At 37.2% G+C, this 21,659-nt stretch overlaps 1 protein-coding gene across 5 annotated transcripts in view; it reads right to left on the reverse strand.

Moving 5' to 3' along the window:
* The window catches only part of LOC121974895 (serine/threonine-protein kinase OSR1-like), a 123,762-nt gene extending 104,611 nt beyond the window's left edge, over positions 1–19,151 (reverse strand). For 3 of the 5 annotated variants that reach the window (XR_006110143.1, XR_006110144.1, XM_042526171.1), the window contains exons 1-4: positions 18,713–19,150; positions 17,123–17,377; positions 16,925–17,049; positions 16,778–16,822 (exon numbers count right to left, since the gene is read on the reverse strand). Coding sequence is in view for 3 of the 5 variants with exons in the window: in XM_042526171.1 (XP_042382105.1) it covers positions 16,778–16,822; positions 16,925–17,049; positions 17,123–17,377; positions 18,713–18,886 (599 nt within the window). In the remaining 2 variants the exon portion in view is untranslated. Of the gene's footprint in view, positions 1–16,777; positions 16,823–16,924; positions 17,050–17,122; positions 17,378–18,712 lie in introns of all 5 variants that reach the window. The other 2 variants (XM_042526172.1, XM_042526173.1) reach the window with 1 other exon arrangement.
* Between the last annotated feature and the right edge of the window lie 2,508 nt (positions 19,152–21,659).

Raw genomic sequence — 21,659 nt, forward strand, 5'->3', positions numbered from 1 at the left:
GCAAGTGCAATCAAGAGGAATCACTGCCACCATTGTGTTGCTAACTCCTGCCCAGCAACACTCCATCAAACCATCTTACCACGGCTAGCACCTGTCGCCATCAGACCTAAGATTCAGTTTTGGCTCACTTTGCCTGTGTTCTAGAAAATATTGTCTACCTCCACGTCCCATTGTACACATATAAGACAACATCATATGACAACCTCTGAATGCAGATGTTGAAAGAAGCTTGGTGATCTTCCTCAAGGTGAGTAACTCCAGCATTGGCTCCTCCTTCCTCTATAGATCTAAATCCATGGAAGCCTGCAGATCACCTCCTTTATAATCTACATGCACATTCGATGAGATTAGTACCTCCTAAGTGCATCAATTTCATAGAGTTAACAATTTGGCCTCAAATTCCACAAAGGTTACCTTAAAATTTTGAGCTGCACTAAAATTTTAATTTATTAACCGAACAATACTTTAGTAGCATATTATGTCATGTTGATACAGTTTTGTCGAACAACTATGAATAACTTGTACAAAAATAAACAGTTGTTCATAGGAATAAACAGCTATGAGTCGAGTAGGAATCCATTAAATTAAAGGATTTAATTAGAAAAATATCTTGAGGAATAATTAGGTGATGTTTGGTTGGTGGGTTTGGGAATGAGAGAATAGAATAATAGTAAAAGATAGTGTTAGAATTGTGGGTTTGGGAATGACAATTTGGGAATGATTTCCAGGAATCAGCCAAACCCATATAACTAGATGGGTTTCATTATTTATTTCCATTCTCATTTCACCTTACTATCAAATGCATACCCATAGTCATTCCAGTCATTTAACCAAACACCACCTTAGTTTCCTATTCTCTCTTCTATTGTAATTTTGTCTATAATAATGGGTATTCTCATTCTGTAATGTGTGAATTTTTCCACATCAATTCTTTCCATATGGTATTAGAGTCTTAGCCTTCATTGCTAATTCTCTCTTTTTCCTTTATGCTTCTGTATTTCTTCATCATGGTCGATTATCAAACAACTATTTCCAACAATCCTACCACTATGTCGGATAACTGTAGTTCAATCCAGAAAATTGGTTATTTGCAAAATATTCAGGCTTTCAATAGACTCAAAGGAAGAACTACTTAAAATGATCTCAGGTTGTTCGTACGTACCTTAAAGGCAAAGAGAAACTTAGTCATATCTTTGGGACAAGACTTGCCAAGACTGATCTAGTTTTTGAGGAATAGGATGAAGAAGACTATGATTATGCCTTGGATATGGGATTCTATAGAACTATCCATCAGTGATGCATCTATGTTTCTCTCTATTGCTAATGAAATTTTGGACTGCATTACCCATACTTACTCAAAAGGTCGTAATACTGCCCAAGTTTATGAACTCAAAGTCAAAGCGGGTGCTACTAAGCAGGGAGATAAATCAATCACTAAATATGCCACGGTTTTGTAAAATATGTGGCACAAACTGGATTACTACCAAGTAATTGAGATGCAATGTGGTGTAGATGTTGATATTTTGAAGAATTTTATTGAAGAGCGTGTATATAATTTTTTGGCAAACTTATCCTGAATTTAATCCGGTCCGAATCCAAATCATTGGCAACGACTGCATACCGCCCCTAGCAAAGGTGATCTCTCTACTCCGAGCTAAGGAAAGTCAATGAAGTTTGATGCTTGAGCCCAAACCCATGGCTGGATCAGCCCTTGCTACCAAAATTGTTTCACAGAAGAAGAAAGATAAGTGTGGTGTGACTCCAATTAAAGACAATAAAGCCCATCTTTGGTGCAACTACGGTTAGAAACTGCGCCACACCAAAGAGACATGTTGGAAACTAATTGGTAAAGCATCAAGCAGAGAATGGGGAAGTCGTGGGGAGCAACACAAACCTCAGGCACACCTGATCGCGTAATCTCATACTGAAGATAGCTCAATCCTAGGAGGATTCAACAGTATAGAAATTGAGAAATTTCGAGGATTGTTAGATTCTCTTGATAAACCGTCTGGCACGTGCTATTTGACTCTCTCAGGTATACCCTCACTCTGTTTTTATATAAATACCTCAAACAGTTTTTTTGATAACTTATGGATAATAGACTTCGATGCCGCAGACCACATAACTCCCAATTCTCAAATTTTCCACTTATAACCCCAGCCTAAGTAACAAAAAAATTATAGTAGCCAATAGACCTTTAGCAACTATTGCTGGTTTTGAAAATGTTCATCTTACCCCTAACTTTATCCTTAAAAACGTCCTCCATGTACCAAAATTGTCTACCAACCTTGTTTCCATTCAAAACTACTGAACTTCACTATCTTGACATTTTTTTCCCTTCTTATTTTGTTTTCCAAGATCAAGACTTAGGGAGGAGGATTGGACTTGCTAAGGAACATAGTGGTCTTTATTACCTTGAATCCTCTAAGAAGAATAATTTGTCTTTTGGACAACATTCGGTTGTATCACAAACGTCTTGGTCATCCCTCTTTTAGAGTTTTAAAGGTCAAGTTTCCTCATCTTTTTCAAGGATTGTATGTTTCTAACCTTCAGTGTGATATTTGTGAATTAACAAAATATTCTTGTGTATCGTTTCCTATTAGCAATAAAAGAAGTTCTATTTTCTTTTATTTAATTCATAGTGGCATATGGGGTCCTAATATTCCCAATGTTTCTAGAGCTTGATGGCTTATCTCCTTAATTGATGATTGCACTCCGGTTACATGGGTGTTTCTCAACAACAACAATAACAACCAAGTCTTATCCCACTAGTGGGGTTGGCTATATAGATCCTTTTACGTCATTGAGCTCTATCTCCAACTATACCATCATCTATATTTAAATAAAGTTTATCTTGGTTTATCGTGGTTAACCAAGTTTTTTTTTTCTTCCTCTTCTTTGTTTGATATGCGTGTTTGTCATAGTTTCACATCGCCTAACTGGAGCATTTATTGGTCGTCTAAATACATGCTCGTACCATCTTAAATGTGTTTCTCGAAATTTTTCCTCAATAAATGCAATTCCGACTTTCTCTCTAATGCTCTCATTTCTTATTCTGTCCATTCTCATATGTCGACACATCCACCTTAACATCCTCATCTCTGTAACTCTCATCTTCTGCTCATGTGCTCGAGTGGCCAACATTCATCTTTATATAACATAGCTAGTCTAACTGCGATTTTGTAAAATTTTCCTAAGTTTTAGAGGTATTTTACGGTCACATAAAACACTCGACGCTCTCCTCCATTTTAACCATCCTGCTTGTATTGTATGTACGACATCTCTCTCAATCCCTCCATCATTTTGCAAAAATGATCCTAAATATCTAAACCTCTCGGTTCCGGGCAACTCGTCGTCTCCTATCTTAACAATTATCTCATTATATCTAATATTGCTAAACTTAAATTCCATATATTCTGTCTTTAGTCTACTAAGCCTAAAACCTTTCCCTTCTAGTGTTTCCCGCTAAGATTCTAGTTTAACATTTACTCCTTCACGTATTTTATCTACCAAAATAATATCATCTGCAAACAACATACACCACAGTACTGTGTCTTGAATATGTGCAGTGAGTTTGTCCATAATTAGTGTAAAAAGGTAGGGGCTTAGAGTTGATCCTTGATGTAACCCTATCTTTATTGGAAAGGCGTCAGTTACTCCTCCTGAAGTCTTTACTCTAGTCCGTGACGACCTAGTCATGGCAGTCCCAAGCCCGAGCAAAGGAGGAGGGTTACGTTAGGTTGTCGGCCAGCGTTAAAACTATGGCAAATATTCAATGAATAAATCCATTAAACTATTGTGCTAATACTAGGTTGTTCCCCGGAAGGAACGCGTTGCAAGGTCCAACAGTAACATCTCGACAAGGGCCGCTACATCTCTAGAACTCGGAAATAGTGCTAAATATGCAAGAGTTCGTATTGCAGGGTTTGCAGGTCCGACTGTAACATATCGACAAGGACCGCTACATTTCTATGAGAACTTGGGTGTAGTGTTAACTAGGCAAGAGTTCTCACACCGCCATTACATGGGTGTTTCTCATCAAATAAAAATTTGATGCCAACATTATTATTCCTAATTTCTATTCAATGATTCAAAATCAATTTTAAGTGAAAATCAAAAGTTTTAGAACCGATAACGCTAGAAATTACTTTAACCAAACATTATCCTCCTATTTCCAATCCCAGGGGATTATTCATAATTCGTCTTGTGCTCATACACTCCAACATAATAGAATATTAGAGAAAAAATGGGCATTTACTCAACACTACTCATGTCATTCTTTTCCATAACAATGTCCCTAAATCCTATTAGGGAGAGGCTATCCTTAATGACACACACATGATAAATAGACTTTCCCTCACGTGTCTTAGACAACAAAAGTCTCATATAACTCCTCAACGTTTCTTATCCTCATTTCCGAACCACAAATGGACTTACTCCTAGGATTTTTTTAGGCACTGCTTTTGTCCATATCAACAGTCCCCTTCGAGGTAAACTAGACCCTCGTGTCATCAAATGTATCTTCCTTAGAAACTCATCCACTCAAGAAGGGTAGAAGTGTTACCACCTTTTATCTCAAAAGTTTTATATCTCGGCTGATGTTACCTTCTTTGAACATACTTTATTCTTCTTCAAGTCCTATCCTCAAGATTTCAATGACAAAAGATAGCACTTGTGAGTCATTTAAACCCATTAACACTCTTGATCTTCCTCCTACTCAAGTTCATACCGAATCACCTTCTATTCCTATTCCATCTAGTGAGTCTCCTTCAAGTGCTTTTTGTGATACTCCAAGTACCCCTCAAGTGTAGAAAGTTCGCTCCAGGAGTGATATAAGTCCAAGAAACCTCCAACCCTGATGATGGGATCATGCCTTTACAACCTACTAAATCATCCACTGACCTGATAGTCTTGACCTTCCCATTGTTGTTAGAAAAGGTGCTAGAGATGCACTAAACACCCTCTTTATCCTCTATCTCACTATGTTTCTCTTAAATATCTATCACCAGCCCACAAAAGATTCATTGTGAATCCAAATACCATGACTATTCCGAATACTATTCCTAAGGCATTGTCAAAAAAAGGAATGGAGGGATGCCATGAAGGAGGAAATGGATGCATTAGAAAAGAATAAGATGTGGGAGGTTGTTGAGAAGCCAAAGGGAAGAACATTGTTGATTGCAAGTAGATTTTCATACTAAAATACAAAGCAAATGACTCTCTTGAGAGATATAAAACTAGGTAGGTGGCAAACGGTTATACTCAGACCTATGGGTAGATTATTAGGAGACATTTGCTCTAGCTGCAAAGATGAATACTGTTAGAATTATACTATCTTTGGTTACACACTTCAACCAGCAACTCCTATAGTATGATGTGAAGAATGCATTTCTCCATGGAGATTTTGATAAAGAAATTTATATGAACCTCCCACTAGGATTTGCAAGAGATACTGGTAATAAAGTATGTAAATTGAGGAAGGCTCTTTATGGTCTAAAATAATCTCCTAGGGCATGGTTTGGAAGATTTGCAAAAGTCATGAAGAAGTTTGGGTATAACCAAAGCCAAGGGGACCATACTCTCTTTGTTAAGGTGACGGCTCTTCTAGTCTATGTAGATGATATCATTGTAATCGGAAATGATGAAAAGGAAAAACATGATCTAAAGCATAAATTGATAGAGGAGTTTGAAATAAAGGAATTCGGCCAATTGAAGTACTTCCTTGGTATTGAGGTAGCATACTCTACGAAAGGAATAATTAGTTTATTTCTGTTTAGGAATAATTAGTAATAAAAATAAACAGTTGTGAGCACAGAGTAGGGCATCCCTTAAACAGTTTATTTCTGTTTAGGAATAATTAGTTTTCTATTCTCTTTCTATTGTAATTTTGTATATAATAATGGATATTCCCATTATGTAATGTGTGAATTTTTCCACATCAATTCTTTGCTAAGGTTTCAATACTTTTTTAAACATAAAAATATTAATTAAAAATATTTTTATTAATATTTGATTGTCATAAATGCTTACTATTAAGTTATATTTGAAATATTTAATGGTGAGTTCAAGTTTTGATATTATCTCGTGAGATATTTGATGTTTATTGAATCTTTTGCAACAATTATTCATGTATAAATTTCAAATCTATAGTTTTATTATTATTATACATAATTTAATAGTCTTAATTATAATTTTATTGCAGAAATATCATGTTCAAAAATTTACATTTATAATAGTGATGAAGATTTATATTCAGATTTAGTTTCAAGTTTATTGCAGAGGCATCAAGTATGAGATTTTGCATTTATAATGATCATGAAGATCCATTTTCATTGGACATCTTTAAATATATTTTGATGATTTTAATAATTGATTGTGTTATATTTATTTGAAAACTTCAAATTATTAATAAATTAATGTAATTTTTATATTTTAAGAATATGTAAAAGTGATGCCAAAATTTTCTACGGTCAAATAAAAGGATAAGAGGAAGATGAGTGATATATTAAATATATTATATATGATAATTCATGAATGGTGATTTTAATTCACGATCACATCACCAAAATAGAACACATACAAAATCTTTAAATATTAAATTTTATCTTATTTAAAAAATATATATTTTAAATACTTTAGAATAAAAAATAATTAAGTTAAATTCAACTAATATACTAAAAACTAGGATCAATGAAAAGTTCATTTAGGGTTTAATTTGAATTTAGTTTGATCAGTTAAAAATTAAATCAAATTTATATATAAAATAATTTAATTGTATATCTTATAAAATTAAAAATTGTATTATATTTAAATTTTTTTTCTATTTTTTCTAACAATGTCTCCTAAATCCTTAAAGGATTTTTATTGTCTTAGTCTATATTACCGAGGAAGGAGGGGGGAAAATCATAGGTTTATGAAAAAAAATTAACGGATTTAGCAAAAGGAGGGTAAAATTTAATGAAGGGGAGGGGAGGAAAATGAATTAATTAGAAATAAAAGGGGAAGAAAGGAAAGAAAAAATTTATAAAAAAAGCATTGTCAGTCAACCTCGCGACTGAGATCACCCCAATAGGATTCAAGCCCAATGCTAGTGTTGAAACATGGTGACGCCAAGTTAGCAGTGCGATCAATAAATTCCATCAATGCCAATCAACACGACTCGATATCTAATTCCATGAGTACAATTGGATTATTGTCTCATTGCATTCAACTACTTACATAATTTAGTTAGATCATTCTTCTAAAAGGTTGTCGCTTAGGTTGTTTGAGCAAAAGATTGCTTCACCCCTAATTGTTAATTGGTCATTAGTAACCCTTTCAAAAAGTAGCCCAAGGAGATTGCCTGGGTCGGTAAATCTAAGGAAGCAAGTCAAACTTTGTTTTAGATGTTGTTGGTTCATTTGTTATTAAGATGTAATTCTAACTATCCCACCCAATAGTCCTTCGCCGACCAAGACTCCCACCCAATGCAACTTTCACCTCACCTTTTTTACCCAATGTTGGTGTCTTGCACTAATTTCTAGTCATTTTTTTAATTGTCTTTTCCTCCTCTTCTATCAGGGTGTTCTTGCTGTTCCCTTGTTTCTTTATTTATTCTCAGCAAAACTTTAGCATAAGCACACTTAGGCATCTTTTTAAATAAAAATTATGAGTTTTTTTCTTAATCCTAATATGAAATATGAAATGATTTGTTATTGTTGAGTTTAGGCTTCTTTATAGACTATGAACTATGACTTGATTATTTGTGATTATAAAAATGATCAAGCTATTCTATATAGTTATTATTATTATTATATACATAGTCATTATTAATTTAATATATCTCTCATTCCTATTTTAATATTATTTTAATGTACATCACCTAGGCATTAGCCAATGTACCAACTATCTTTTGCTTAGAAACACCTTTTAATACCTTGAGTTTGATTTATACTAAACTAAAGAGCTTTTAGAAGCACGCTCTTGTCTGCTACCACCCTTATGCTATTGTGAAAAAGATCATGTTACTTATTGCTTGTTCTTGCTTGTTACAATAAAAAGATCATTTCTTTTTTTGTTTGTTTAGGAATAAGAAATGATGGAAAAATTATATTGAATTTTGCGATAAAATAAAAATTTATAATAGCTAATATGTTTTCCAAAAAGAAAGAACAACATCTCTAGTTAAGTTTAAAAATGGAAACAATAAGTCACAAATTGAAGAAGAGGGATAAAAAATTTATAAAGATGGTAAAGTCATTATTGGAGAAAACTTAATCACCCAACATAGATTAGTGGTGTTAAATACGTGCCTCAAGCATAATGCTTGGCTCTTAGGATCAAGTGTCAGAAATTAAAGGATGGAAAATAAAGTAGCTTTAAGAAAAGAGTGCAAGCATAAGTATTAGGAAAATTACATGGCAATCCGAATACAATATGAGATAAGATGACATCGAATTTGAAAATAGTGACCAAGAGCATACTCGGGAAATCAAGAGGACGGATGTTACCAAATTAAGAGTATTAGTGGTGGAATGAGGAAGTACAGGAGAAAGTGACAAAAGAGTCTATATGTTATTGCACACTTATAAAAATAAAGAAAACTTAAAAAAAAAATACAATTGTCAAGAAAAAGACAAAAGAAAAAAACAGTGAGTAAAATCAAGAATGAAGCTTTCAAATACTTCTATCAACAGCTTCAACTTGATACAAATAAAAAAGTGGAACCCACTTAGCTTAGGAAATTTCAATTGGTTAGAGTATAAAAATTTAGAAGTTCCTAGGAAAGTAGGTATTAAATGACTCACAAAGTTATTCAACTACATATTGAAAATGAAGAAAATGAGTGATTAGTAAAACGTAAGTATTCTAATCTCTTAAAACTTTATGTGAAATTGTGTAATTATAGGGTATTAAACTAATGAGTTATATCATAAAACATTGAAAAAGAGAGATAGAAAAAAGATTAAGGAAGAAGATAAAGATAACCAAAAATTAATTTAGATTCATGACTGAAAGATGGACGATAAAAGTTATAAAACTAATTGAAAAGTGTCGAACAAAAGGTTTACGCATGATAGTCATTGACCTAATAAAACTTATAACAGAGTTCCGAGCAATTATGTGAAAAATTTTAGAAAAAAAAAGCGTTAGTATATCATATATTCAAACGATTAAGAATCTATATAAGGATATAATGACAAAAGTGAAGACTTAAAACGAATTAACTAAAACATTTCCTATAAAAATAGGATTACATCAAAAATCAATTTTAAATCCATATATTTTTATACTAGTCATGGATGAACGCATTGGATACATCCAAGACGTTATCATGAAGTATGTTGTTTGTAAATGAAATTATTGTAATCGATGAGACACATGAAGAAATAAATGCTAAGCTTAAAGTTTGGAAAGAAATACTTGGAAGTAAAAGTTTTAGACATAGTAGAGTAAAGACAGAATTTAACTTTAGTGGTATTAAACGACAATTATTAAGTCAGAAGATGATGAATTTAGGATCGTGTTTATAAAAGACTAAAGGGGTTTAGAAACATGTCTTAGGTTGAAATGGAGAAGGGTGTCACGTGTTCTTTAAGATCGTAAAGTGCATCTAAAGTTTCAAGAGAAGTTTTACAAAATATGGACTAAAAATTAAGCTATTAAATGAGCACACAAGTAAAAGATGAGTGATGTAAAGGTGGATGTGTTAAAGAGAAAGTCGAAGTTGCATCTATTAAAGAAAAACTCTAATAGATATGTTTAAAATGGTAAGACATGTACATAAGTAATCAATAAATACCTCAGTTAGACGATATGAAATCATAATAAATATGCACATTAATTGAGTAAGAGAAGGACAAAGAATACTTAGTTAGCAACGATAAAATAGTATAAAATTCATTTTAATATAAATGCAAATATAGTATGAGATCAAACTCAATGGCACATGAGGATTCATATACCCAACCCCACTTAGTGGGAAAGAGTTGGTTTGTTATTGTTATCTCTTTATTTCTACTTGTCTATTTTTTTCTTTTTTTTCTCATTGTATCATGCATTGTGTTGTATGTATGTTCTTTAAAAGCCAATCAAAAATGTTTATGTTTTAATTTTGCTAATCTTAAAAAGGATCAATATATGACCCTTATCGTTTGTCCAAAACCCTCAAATGTTTTATTTTTTGTCTATCGCATGTTGTGATACACACCACTTCAAGAAGATGCCCAGTTGAGATATTTATTACTGAGATTTCTCTTCATTCTCATGTCATTCCATCCTTTCACTTTATCCTTATTGATATCTTGACTAGAGGAAAAAGGCATTACTTGACATGTGTTGATTTGAGATCAAGGGGATAATTAGTAGTGTGTTCCATCAATAATTTTTGAAATTTAGTTATATTTTCTTCATAGTCATGGTTAGCAATAGATTTTTGTATTTATGAAGCTTCTCTAGTTCATGTAAAAAGATGAACATTGATAGTCTCTATCTTCTACTAAAGGTGTAGTGTTAAAGATATTTGGTAAATAAAGTACTATGTAGAAGGCTTAATCTTGCATAGATATTTTAGAGTTAGGATTAAGTCTAAAGCTCTATATATATAATAGTCTCTTATTAATATATGGAATGTAATAAAATATTTTTTCACCTAACTTAAATATATTATTATTAAAATAGTAGTTGCTTACCTTATTTGTCTCTAAAATAGTCGACGGATATCATGATGAGAGTTAAGAAATTCTTCAATGACAACTGCAACTAATGCATGCATAAAGCATTAAATTGTTTGTCATTTATTAGGAAATATTTTTTGTCCTGTACAAAATATTGAATGCAAAAAATAAAAGTAAATTGCAATGTATAATCTCTAAAAGTTTAGCTTAAACTAGCTTCATTAGTATGACAACTCCTAGTTTCTAATTACAATCATACTCATTCATTTCCAAAGTCACTATCACTACATGAGAATGTTTGCAATCTCTTTCACTCAAACTCTTCATTGATCCCCTCCATACCCTTATTGAACACTAACTCACAACGAGACTTTGAATTGATATCTTATACTCCCATTCTCAATGCATAAGACATTTTCAAAACGAAAGCACAAACACTTAGCACCACACGTTCACATCCACATCTGTATCAAATACTCATGTCCGAGTGTACCCAACATAGCTTGTAATTAACCACGCTAATCCTGTCCAAAAGATGAGAAGATGGCTGTCTCGGGATGTGGCAATGTGGTTGACTGGGTGAAGGCTCCTCGCGGTCCTACAAAATCGGAAGCGTTAGTGCCGGGCCATGAAAGGGCATTGGCTGTCCGACTCTCAAGTCAGTCCTCGATTCAATAGAGATGAATAGTAGCAGTGAATAACAATGACAGGAGTGTAGAATAGTGAAGCATCGCATACCTTCGTCTGTGAATAGAGACCTCCTTTTATAGTGTCTAACATTTGTGCACGCTTCCAAGGCATGTGCATGTTTTCCAAAGTGTCCTTGGAAAAAATAAGTCAACAAGTGTCCCTTACACCTTTCCTTAAGCAAGCACGCAAATCTCTGATGTGATAGGCTAGAAGCTTCTAAAGTATTATTTGCTTGCTGGACATTCTCTGTTGTTGGCGGCACAAACTGTCAAAAGGGTACGGCGAGATGTTTGTCGGTCCCGTTTTAGGCCGCTCGACCGATGTCACCAGCTTGGTCGTACAGAGCAAAGCTGCTAACCTCTCCTTCACTTGACTTTCCTGTTGTCAGAGGGCTGCTTTTTGTCCGATCGGACATGAGGGTCGATCGATAGGGACAGCTGTAGATGGTTTGCACTCCAAGGCCAGTCCAGATTCCTTCCATTTTCGTCTTACAGATAGTAAGATCCTGAGCGGCTTGATTCTCTTCCAGACTAAGTCCTCGACCTAAAATGATCTAGGAATAATCTTTCTGTTGTAGTTCTGCTTCATTCTTTGTCGGTACGCCGTCAGCTGGACAGCTGCTTTATCTCTGATCAAGTTTAACTCCATAAGACGCTGCTCGGGATTTTCTTCGTCGTATAGCTGTGTTCGATCGAACTTCACGCCTATTTCGACCGGCACTACCACTTCTCCTCCGTACACCAAGTGGAATGGAGTTATGCCAATAGCTTCTCGAGGAGTGGTGCGGTACAACCATAGTACACTTGGAAGCTCATCGACCCAGCTTCCTACGAAATAGTCGAGCCGAGTTCTGAGTCCTCTGATGAGTTCCCTGTTTGTAACTTCCGCCTGATCATTGATCTGCGGATAGGCCACTGAAGTGAAGGCCTGCGGGATTCCCTAGCCAGCACACCATTCTCTAAGCCTTCATCTTTGAAATTGTCTTCCGTTGTCAAAAATGAGCTTATGAGAAACGCCGATTCTTCCATAAAAATTTGATTGTCATCTACTTGGTTATCTTAGCGAACGGTTCGGCCTTCACCCATTTAGAGAAGTAGTCCACAACTATGAGAAGAACTATCCTCTGATAGGTCGCCATGGGGAAAGATCCAACAATATTCATGCCCCAAAAGACAATGGACGCTTTCAGCTCTTCTGTAAGTCGATGCGGAATGTTCTGGTGTCTCTAACATGATAGGCAAGTTGCTACTGTCCGAGTGACATCTACTTGCAAGGTAGACCAAAAATATCCAGCCAATAAGATTTTCCCAGCTAGTGAACGGCCGTCAGGATGGTTGCCACAAGAAGCTTGGTGTACTTCCTACAAGATGTATTGAATGTCTTCCGATCCGATGCGAGCAATGGCCTCAAAAAACTCTCTTGTATAAGTGATCCTCTATTAATGTGAACTGCCCAGCTCTCTTTTTTATCATCTGAGCCTGCTCCCAATCAGCCGACGTGTTGTCCGATCGAAGGAATTCAATCAAAGGCGTCCGCCAATCATTTGAAGCTCCTATCTCAACCACTCTCTCGATATGAGCCACCAACATCACCTGCTCGATTGGCCTGTCCAGCACTACCGGGCTGAAAGAACTCACAAGCTCGGCATCTGCATATTGGTTGTCCACCGGGGGGATCTTTTGCATGATTACCTCTTGGAATCTCCCCTTTAACTTTTCAAAACCCTCGGCATATAATTTTAGTCTGACATTATTTATTTCGAAAGTACCTGATAGTTGCTAAGCTGCTAGTTGGGAATCTGAGTGAATAAGAACCCCCGTGGCTTCTATATGTCTAGCCGCTTGCAGATCGGTGATCAGAGCTTCGTACTCTACCTCATTATTCGTGTCCCGGTAGTCTAGCCAACCGGACACCTGCATCCTATCTTCTCATAGGGATATCAAGAGTATTTCCACCCCACTGCCTTGCCAAGTGGAAGACCCGTCGACATATACTTTCCAAGTGGCCTCTGGCTCGGTGTTCTGTACTTCAGTCACAAAATCGACTAAGGCTTGTACCTTGATCGCTACTCTGGGCTAGTATTGTATATCGAATTCACTCAGCTCTGTAGTCCACTTCATCAGCCGCCCGGACGCCCCTGGGTTGAGGAGGACTCTCCCTAGGGTATTGTTATTTAGCACAATTATAGGATGAGAGAGAAAATAAGGGCGTAACCTCTGAACGGCCAGGACCATCCCGTACACCAGCTTCTCAAGATAGGTGTAGCGACATTCGACATCTTTCAATAAATGGCTTAATAAGTACACCGGCTATTGTTCATTGTCGTTCTATCATACCAACGCCGATCCGACCGCTCGCGTGCTGTGGAAGACAAGTATATCTAGAGCGGCTCGCAGGCGATGGGCATTGTAAGTACAGGTAAAGAAGATAAATAATTCTTGAGTTCCTCCCGTGCCTTGTCGCATTCAATGTCTCATTGCAACTCGATAGCTCGGCGCGTAGAATTTTGAAGAATGGCTAGCTCCGATTAGACGAATTGAAGATGAATCTTGACAAGGTAGTAATTCACCCGGTCAGGCGCTGAGCTTCCTTCAGATTACATGGAGGGGGCATGTCCTAGAGTGCCTTTACTTTGCTTGGATTAGCTTCGATCCCCCCACTTAGTCACAATGTAATCGAGGAAACACCCACTCCTTGCTCCGAACAAGCACCTGCTGCACACAGGTCAACACTTCGTAGGGATTTTATCAATATATCGTCGACGTATACCTCCATATTTCTGCTGATCTGTCGTCGGAATACTTTGTTCATCAATCTTTGATAGGTGGCCCCGATATTCTTCAGTCAGAATGGCATAATGTTGTAGCAAAAGGTCCCGTTTACCGTGATAAAGCAGACCTTTTCTTGATCTTCCTTGGCGAGCGGAACCTGATGGTAGCTCTGATATGCGTCCAGCATGCATATCAGCTCGTAACCCGCAGTGGAGTCAACCATTTGATCGATGTGGGGCAAAGGGTAGTAGTCCTTCAAGCAGACATTGTTTAAATCCTTAAAGTCGATGCAGACTCACCACTTATTACCCGACTTGGAGACCAACACCACATTGGCAAGCAAGTTCGGCCTACTTTTCTGTGCACAGGTCAGCTGCGATAAAGGTAGTGGCCTCCAGTCGGCTAGGGTGTACTTGAACCTCCTCTTTTTCTTTATAAACCAGCGCAGGAGGCTCCTCTAGAATTGTGTTGACTGCCATCAGTTGGGCTTTCGGAGCTGCTCGCGACTCAATTTTTACCATTTCCACGGAACATCGACGGGCCGCGAGTTGGTCACCCTTAACCTCGCCGACCAAGTTGTCTGCAAGAAACTTTATCTTTTGGCAGAACGTGGAGATGACCATTCGGAAGTCGTTCAACGTCGGTCGGCCCAATATAACATTATAAGCGGACGGAGCATCCACCGCAATGAAATGTCATCCTCATCCTCATGAGTAGCACCTCTCCGAGTAATATGGTCAGCGAGCCTGGCCGATCGACAACACCTCATTAACAATGAAGTCATATAACAGAGTTGTCATGGCCTGCAGTTCGCTCTGATCGATCTGTAGCTGATCAAACGCCTTCTTGAATATAATATTCACCAAGCTGCCTGTATCGACAAAAGTGCGGTGAATGTTATAGTTAGCAATTACTACATTGATGGTCAAGGCGTCATCGTGAGGGACTTCCACCCCCTCCAAATCTCGAGGACCAAAACTTATCCCCAGGTTGACAGGCGTGGCCAATTCGCAGATACTCGAGCAGGCCTCTGGTTATCTCTTTGTTGAGGTTGTGGTCGTTGTTGCTCGGCAAGCACACAGTCTTCCTCATGTTGTCTTCCCAACCAGCGGTAATTGCAGCGCTCAAGAGAGGGCGATCAACGGCAGAATGCTTGGGGAGTTGGTCAGTGTGGCTTTGGGTTGAGATGATAACAATACTTTGTATTGTGCTTTGTCGAGCGGTGATAAGAGCAGAAGAGAAGAGTGGGGTCCACTGTCAGGGCTCGACGAATTTTGGCCGCTCGGCCTCCATATGTTGACCGCATGGGCTTGGGGCTCCTAATGTTATTGTGGTGTGCCCGCTCGAGGCCCTTTTAGCGGTTGATAGGTGTGGACCGCTCGGTGCTCTGGGATGGCCGCCGACTCAAGAATCACTTCTTTTTTTCAAGTTGATTGGGCCTCTTCAACGTTGATGTACTTTGTGGCCCGCCCAAGCAATGGTCGAAGTCTCTTAGAGGCTTCCTGATAAGTGAGTGAAAGAAGTCGTTATCTGTAAGTTCTTGGGAAAAAGAACTTACCAAGATTTCTTGAGTGATTGATGGGGCGTCCATAGTCACTTGATTAAATCTCTTGATATAGGCCTGTAGCGCTACCTTGGGCCCTTGATTGATCGCGATCAAGTTCATATTCGTCTTCTGATAACAGCGGCTATAGAGCCGATCAACAAGCACTTGAACTACCTCTGCGCCGATCCGGAGAACGTGGTGAGGAATACCTGGCACTTGACTCCGTCGGTGTATTGGTGGAGCACGGCTATGTTGTCGAATTTGATTAAATGGTTCTCGGGATCAGTTGATCCTGTATACTCCCCAATCGTCAGTAGTTTATAGTGAGGTGGCAGCTGATCGTCAAAGATTTCTTGGAAGAACTGCTTGTTGATCCATTCGGGGTAGTCGTCGAGTCGGGGTGCTTTGCCCTTTCGCCCATCCGGAGGAGCGCGTTCTCGGATGACGATCCTTGCATCCTTTCAGGTTGGCCATGCTCTTTAGAGGGCGTGCGAAATAACACCCTGTGATATGGGATAGACAGTTTGGTGCTTCCTGGAAGGCGCCCATCGCCAAGTGGTTCGGCTTTCGGCCGGTAGGGTCTTCCGCTCGGGCTCTTTTGTCAGCCTGTTGACCTGTCGCAAATACAGCTGGGTCATTCGACGCTCAACAGTCAATTGTTGTCTCTTGTTGTTGCTGCTGCACCATCCTTGCAACTCAAGCATTTCCTCCATCTTCACGTTTCGAATGAAGGTGAGATTTTCACAAACGGCAAACGGCGCCAAATATAATTCCACACCGTATCACACACCTTCCAAAAATTCTGCTCTATCCTTTTAAATATACATGATAATTACAAATATAAGTGCTTGAGTGTGTTGTGTTTCCATTTGATTTTGGCAATGGAACACAGTACGTTTAAATTCCCAGAAAGCTTGTAAATGGATAAACCTAACGCTAACATTCTTATGCCAAAAAAAAAAAACAGTATTTGGTATTTGATGAACAAGTCTCTTCCATACAATATGTAGATAATTGGTTGTTCAATATAGCTTTGAAAAGAGTTAAATGGAGGGAGAAAATTGATGCCTAGTTGGGGCAAGCATGGCTTGATGATGATTGGAAACATTACTTACTTGAAATCATACCCACTTCCTGGCTGTAACACCTCAGGAGCCATCCTACACAAAAGAATATAAATTAAACTTTATGTAGCAGATCAACATAACACAAATAGTTACTAAAATTAAATGCAAGTGATTTAATGAAACTTTGCATCTCACCAACATGGTGTTCCTACAAAAGTATTTCTTGATCGTTGTCTGTCACCCTTATCAAACATGCAAGCTGAAACACCAAAGTCTCCAAGCTTCACCACACCAGATTTATCAAGTAGGATATTCCCAGCCTGCAGCCAAATACATTTTTAAGCAAGGGAATTTTCATATAAAACTTACAAATTAATTCAACACAAAAATAACCTTGACATCGCGATGTATATGGCCATGTTGATGAAGGTACTCTAAAGCCTTTAGTGTTTCTTTAAGTATTGAACATATAACAGGCTCTTCAAATCCATCTGGATATGCAATCTTCATTAGGTGCAAGCACGAGCCTTCAGCCATAAATGGCATGACCACCCATAGAAAGCTCTCAACAACAAATGAACAATAAGCTCTTATTACATTTGGATGGTCTATTAGGCTCATTGTTTGGGCTTCCCTTCGTATATCATCCTAGATAAAGTAACTCAGAAATTACAAAAAAAAGAAAGAAATATGTAAAACTGACATGAAGAACCCCAAATATAATATCATATTACTCACTCAAATTCGGTATGGCAAAGTAATAAGCACTAGAGATTAAAAATAGATTTTTGGTACTTCTACTCAAAAATTGCCAAATATTTCTTGGCCACTATAGAAGATCATAAATTTCATAAATGTATCATTATTTAATAGCTTAACATTGACAAAACAACTTTGACAAAGACAGAACTTTGCATTGCCCTTTTAATATAGCAATTTCTCTATAGCAAAGATGATGAAGGTTGAGTAGCGGTATGAACGACACAATAACATGAATGCCAGTTCGTTGTGCCATGGCTCTAGGTCAATGATAGAATCCAAAATGAACTATCATAAGAGGAAAATGTGGATTCCTAATGGCAATTTCTCTTTTTAGAATTATAGTACATAGCATCCAGTGGCATTGAACAATTTTATGATTTAGTCTGAACTGATATTCTAACTGATTAAAAGGATAGTGGAGTGAGCATCAGGACTATTTTCAAATAAAAATACATAAATAAACAAATACTCCATTCAAACTTCAGATATACAAGCATCTTCTCTGGTACTAATCAGAAAGAGGTTTAACAAATATGTGCCCCATACAAATAACTTGAACGGACAGCACTACTAGGCTGACCAAGCGTCCTTTAAACATCATATAACCTAACATCTAATTAAAGCATAACTTCACTTGAATATATCCTAAAAATATAAAATGAACTGAAATCAGCTTTATTTATGAGAGTCAAACAGAGTAAATATTTGCTGCAGTTCCATTACAAATCTCACACCAATGAGCTTAAAACCTTTTGACTTGTTTCATAATTCCGCATCAAAGGTTGACTAAACTACAATGCTCGATCCAAACAAACCATAGAAATACCTTCTATGGTATATGGAGAGCAATAGCAGTACTCCCCTAAGTGTTCTCAAATTTCGAACTTCCAATTTTTTATAAATCCGTTATTTGGACCTGGCATAAAATTCCTCGGGAACATTCCAGAATGACACTTGAACTTTTTAGAAAGAGTACAATCATCCTAATTGCTTGCCTACAGTCCCAGATAGAAGATCAAGAGTGAATTTTGACGAGGAAGAGTTAAATGTTCCATAAGGATCCTAAATATCCTTAAGCCACCATCCCAATCGCCCCGATCCAATCTGCTCCCGAGTAATAATAGCAAAGCCGCCTTCCCAATCGTCCCGATCCACTTCTCTCTATCTACAATTACAAACCGCAGCAAGTAAATCTGGAAAATAAAGAGAGGGCGAACTCACGAGGTTACTGTTGCAGCGATCTAGATCCAAGCGTTTGACGGCGACGACCTCATTGGTTGGGAGGTAGATCCCTCGGTAGACGGTCGCGCTGGCCCCGTAACCGACTTCCTCCAGCAGCCTGTAGTCATCGTGCGACGCCGAGTAGCTCCCCCTCAAGCTGCCGTTCCCACTCATCCTTCCACGATCACCGGCGCGCACTCACTTCTCTCCCCTCCCACAATGGTTGACTAACGTTCAAGTTAAAAAGAGAGCAGCCGAACCGAAGGATGCCAACAAGGAGCCGAAAGGGAAAGTTGTCAGTTCGAGAGAGGGCATGAGAATTGGTAAGCGCTGACGTGGCGGCAGGTGGGGGATTCTGGTTGTCCGTACGAGTCGTGATACGGCGGAAGGCAAGCCCGAGTGCCAAAAGCAGCAACAGCGGCAGGTGACAGGTAGAGAGAGAAGATGGAAAGATGGTTTCGGGTCGGGTTTTAGGGATTCGTATCATTTGTTCTCTGAAATAGATAACTGAAATCAACTTCCCTTTTACGATCGACCCTAAAATATATTGTATTGAACGGGAGGTGAGAAATAAAATTTACATCCTTTAAATTGTGGTAGGAAGAGGATTTATTTTTTAAATAATTAAGGTTTAAACTTTAAGTAGGGTAATTAGTGAAATTGAAGGGCCACCTCAGGAGCTACATGTTTCTTAAATTTAATTGATGAACAAAATGTAAAATCGATCGTCTACCTTATAAACCTAAGATAAATAATTATTATTGAGTTAGAAGGGAGGGAGAGAAAGAAATAAAATTTACATCTCAATTGGAACACTTGCTAGTAACAACAAATCAACTATTTTGATATATCCTAAAGAATTTAAAGTTACATATTATATAATCTAATAAACGTATCAAGTAATATCAAACAAGGAAGTTTCAATAGGTCAGATTAAGAGACTAAATACAATATATAAGTTAAAAAAAATTGATACATATAAAAAAGCCTAATAGATCAGGTGGAACAAATATCAAAAAGTTTCAGTAGATAAGAAAAATGGGATACTAAGTAAGTAAGTAAGAAGTCTTAGTAAGTTAAACTTACCTATTATCAAATAAAATGTTAAGTTCAAAAGAAAACCTTCTAACAAAGAAAACTAGGAGGAAGACTATAAGTAGCTCTAGTATAATTTCGTGATTGACTCAACTAAGAAATTAATGGGAATTTCAAAATTAAAGTCAAATAGAAAGTTGATAGAAAGTCAACTGAGCTAATCATTATTGGTATGTAATATTTTTCAGATTAACCAACTTGTAACTAAGAAAAATTATTTTTCAAGCAATTGAAAGAATTTTTTTTATCAATCGTGGATCCTAGCACTATAAACTTTGTCAGGGTGACCAAACAATATGATAAGTTTAGAACTTTATCCAAGCCCTAATAAGAAACAGATAAAGTTTATCTTCGAACGCACACAAAGTGATCTAAGTGATCGAAAAACCAAGGCAACGAAAATTGTGCAACTTATATAGATGGAGAGGCTTACGTGGAGGACATTCTAGGTGATCGAAAAGGGTTTTACAGACAATAAGAGTAATGATAATCAACAAAGAAAGGTTATTGGATAACTCTCCATCTGAATGACCAAATCAAGGTTTTGATCAGCTGACCACCCGAAAAGCATCTATTTAAAGGGTCTAGAAAGAGACTCTCAAATCATTCAGTTAATCATCACAAGAAATCGCTCAAGTATTCACACAAAAGGCTCTACATTATATATATTAAAAAAAGTAGATCCGCTATCTTAACGGCCTCCTAGTGTCAGCCCCATGGATATGGAGGAAGGTATATGTAAGTACACAGGCTATAGGCGTATAGTGGGGTAAACTCCAGGTCGTCAGTTCCTGAGAATCGACCCCTGGCCATTACGCCAGAGATATCATGTGTCCACCATCTACGCTACACCCTGGGGGCTAGGCTCTTCATTATAAAACTTCTTCAAGTAGTGAGTGGTTCAGCAACTAGATATATTTATTTTTATTATTTTTATTCGAGCTATTATTTTGCTTGTTTACTCATATGTAGTCCTTTTGTACTTCAATTAATTTTTTTTTCAAAAATTTGTAAATTCTCCCCCCTCCTGAAAGGCATCCAGAAAGGAAAAGGTTAATGAGATTATCCTATATGACCAAATTGTGCAATCGGGGGAGTTAAAATATCGCTCCTTTGAAAATCTTCCTTTTCTTTTGAAAACCTTTTGAAATCAGAAACGTAGTGGAAAGAAAAGATGAAAGACTCAATCGATTACTTGGTTCACAGTCCATTGACTATTATAGAAGACTGATGATCCCTTTGACCATTTTTGAATAGGTAATCACTAATGCTCTCCTTTCCAAAAACTTTAGGAGGAGGAAAGCTCATACAAGATTAGAGGATAGTAACAAGTTTACTGAACCTCTATTAAAATAAAGTACAATAAAAATAATAATGACGACAACACCGAGATATAGAATTATGACATTGGTTGTCGGAGAGCTTTGGCGTATTAGCACTTGCACGAATAGAGCATAGCAGCAGAAAGAGATCATTGAGTGAAGAATTGATGATAAGTCTTAGATCCCGAGGCTTCTTTTATAGCCTTCATGCAGTCGGTTGAACATCCAATCGACTGATCTTCCTATCAGTCGACTAGATCCCCAATCTTTCTTTGCTTGCTCCAATCTGATCAAATCAAACCAGCGTAATCCGCTTGTCTGGTTGATTGAACATCATATCAATTGATTGGACCCAAAATTTTCTTTACTATTTGATCCGATCACATCTTATCTATTCTTTCTAAATGTATTCGATCAACTGATCCTCTTGGTCAGTCGACTAAACCTTTATTTCCTTCCTTGCTCTAATACAGATATGGTTTATACTTATCTACTCAGATTGGTTGACCAAACCATCATGTTTGGTCAAC

This window comes from Zingiber officinale, chromosome 4B, assembly GCF_018446385.1.
Source record: "Zingiber officinale cultivar Zhangliang chromosome 4B, Zo_v1.1, whole genome shotgun sequence".
In the NCBI taxonomy this organism is placed as follows: Eukaryota; Viridiplantae; Streptophyta; class Magnoliopsida; order Zingiberales; family Zingiberaceae; genus Zingiber; species Zingiber officinale.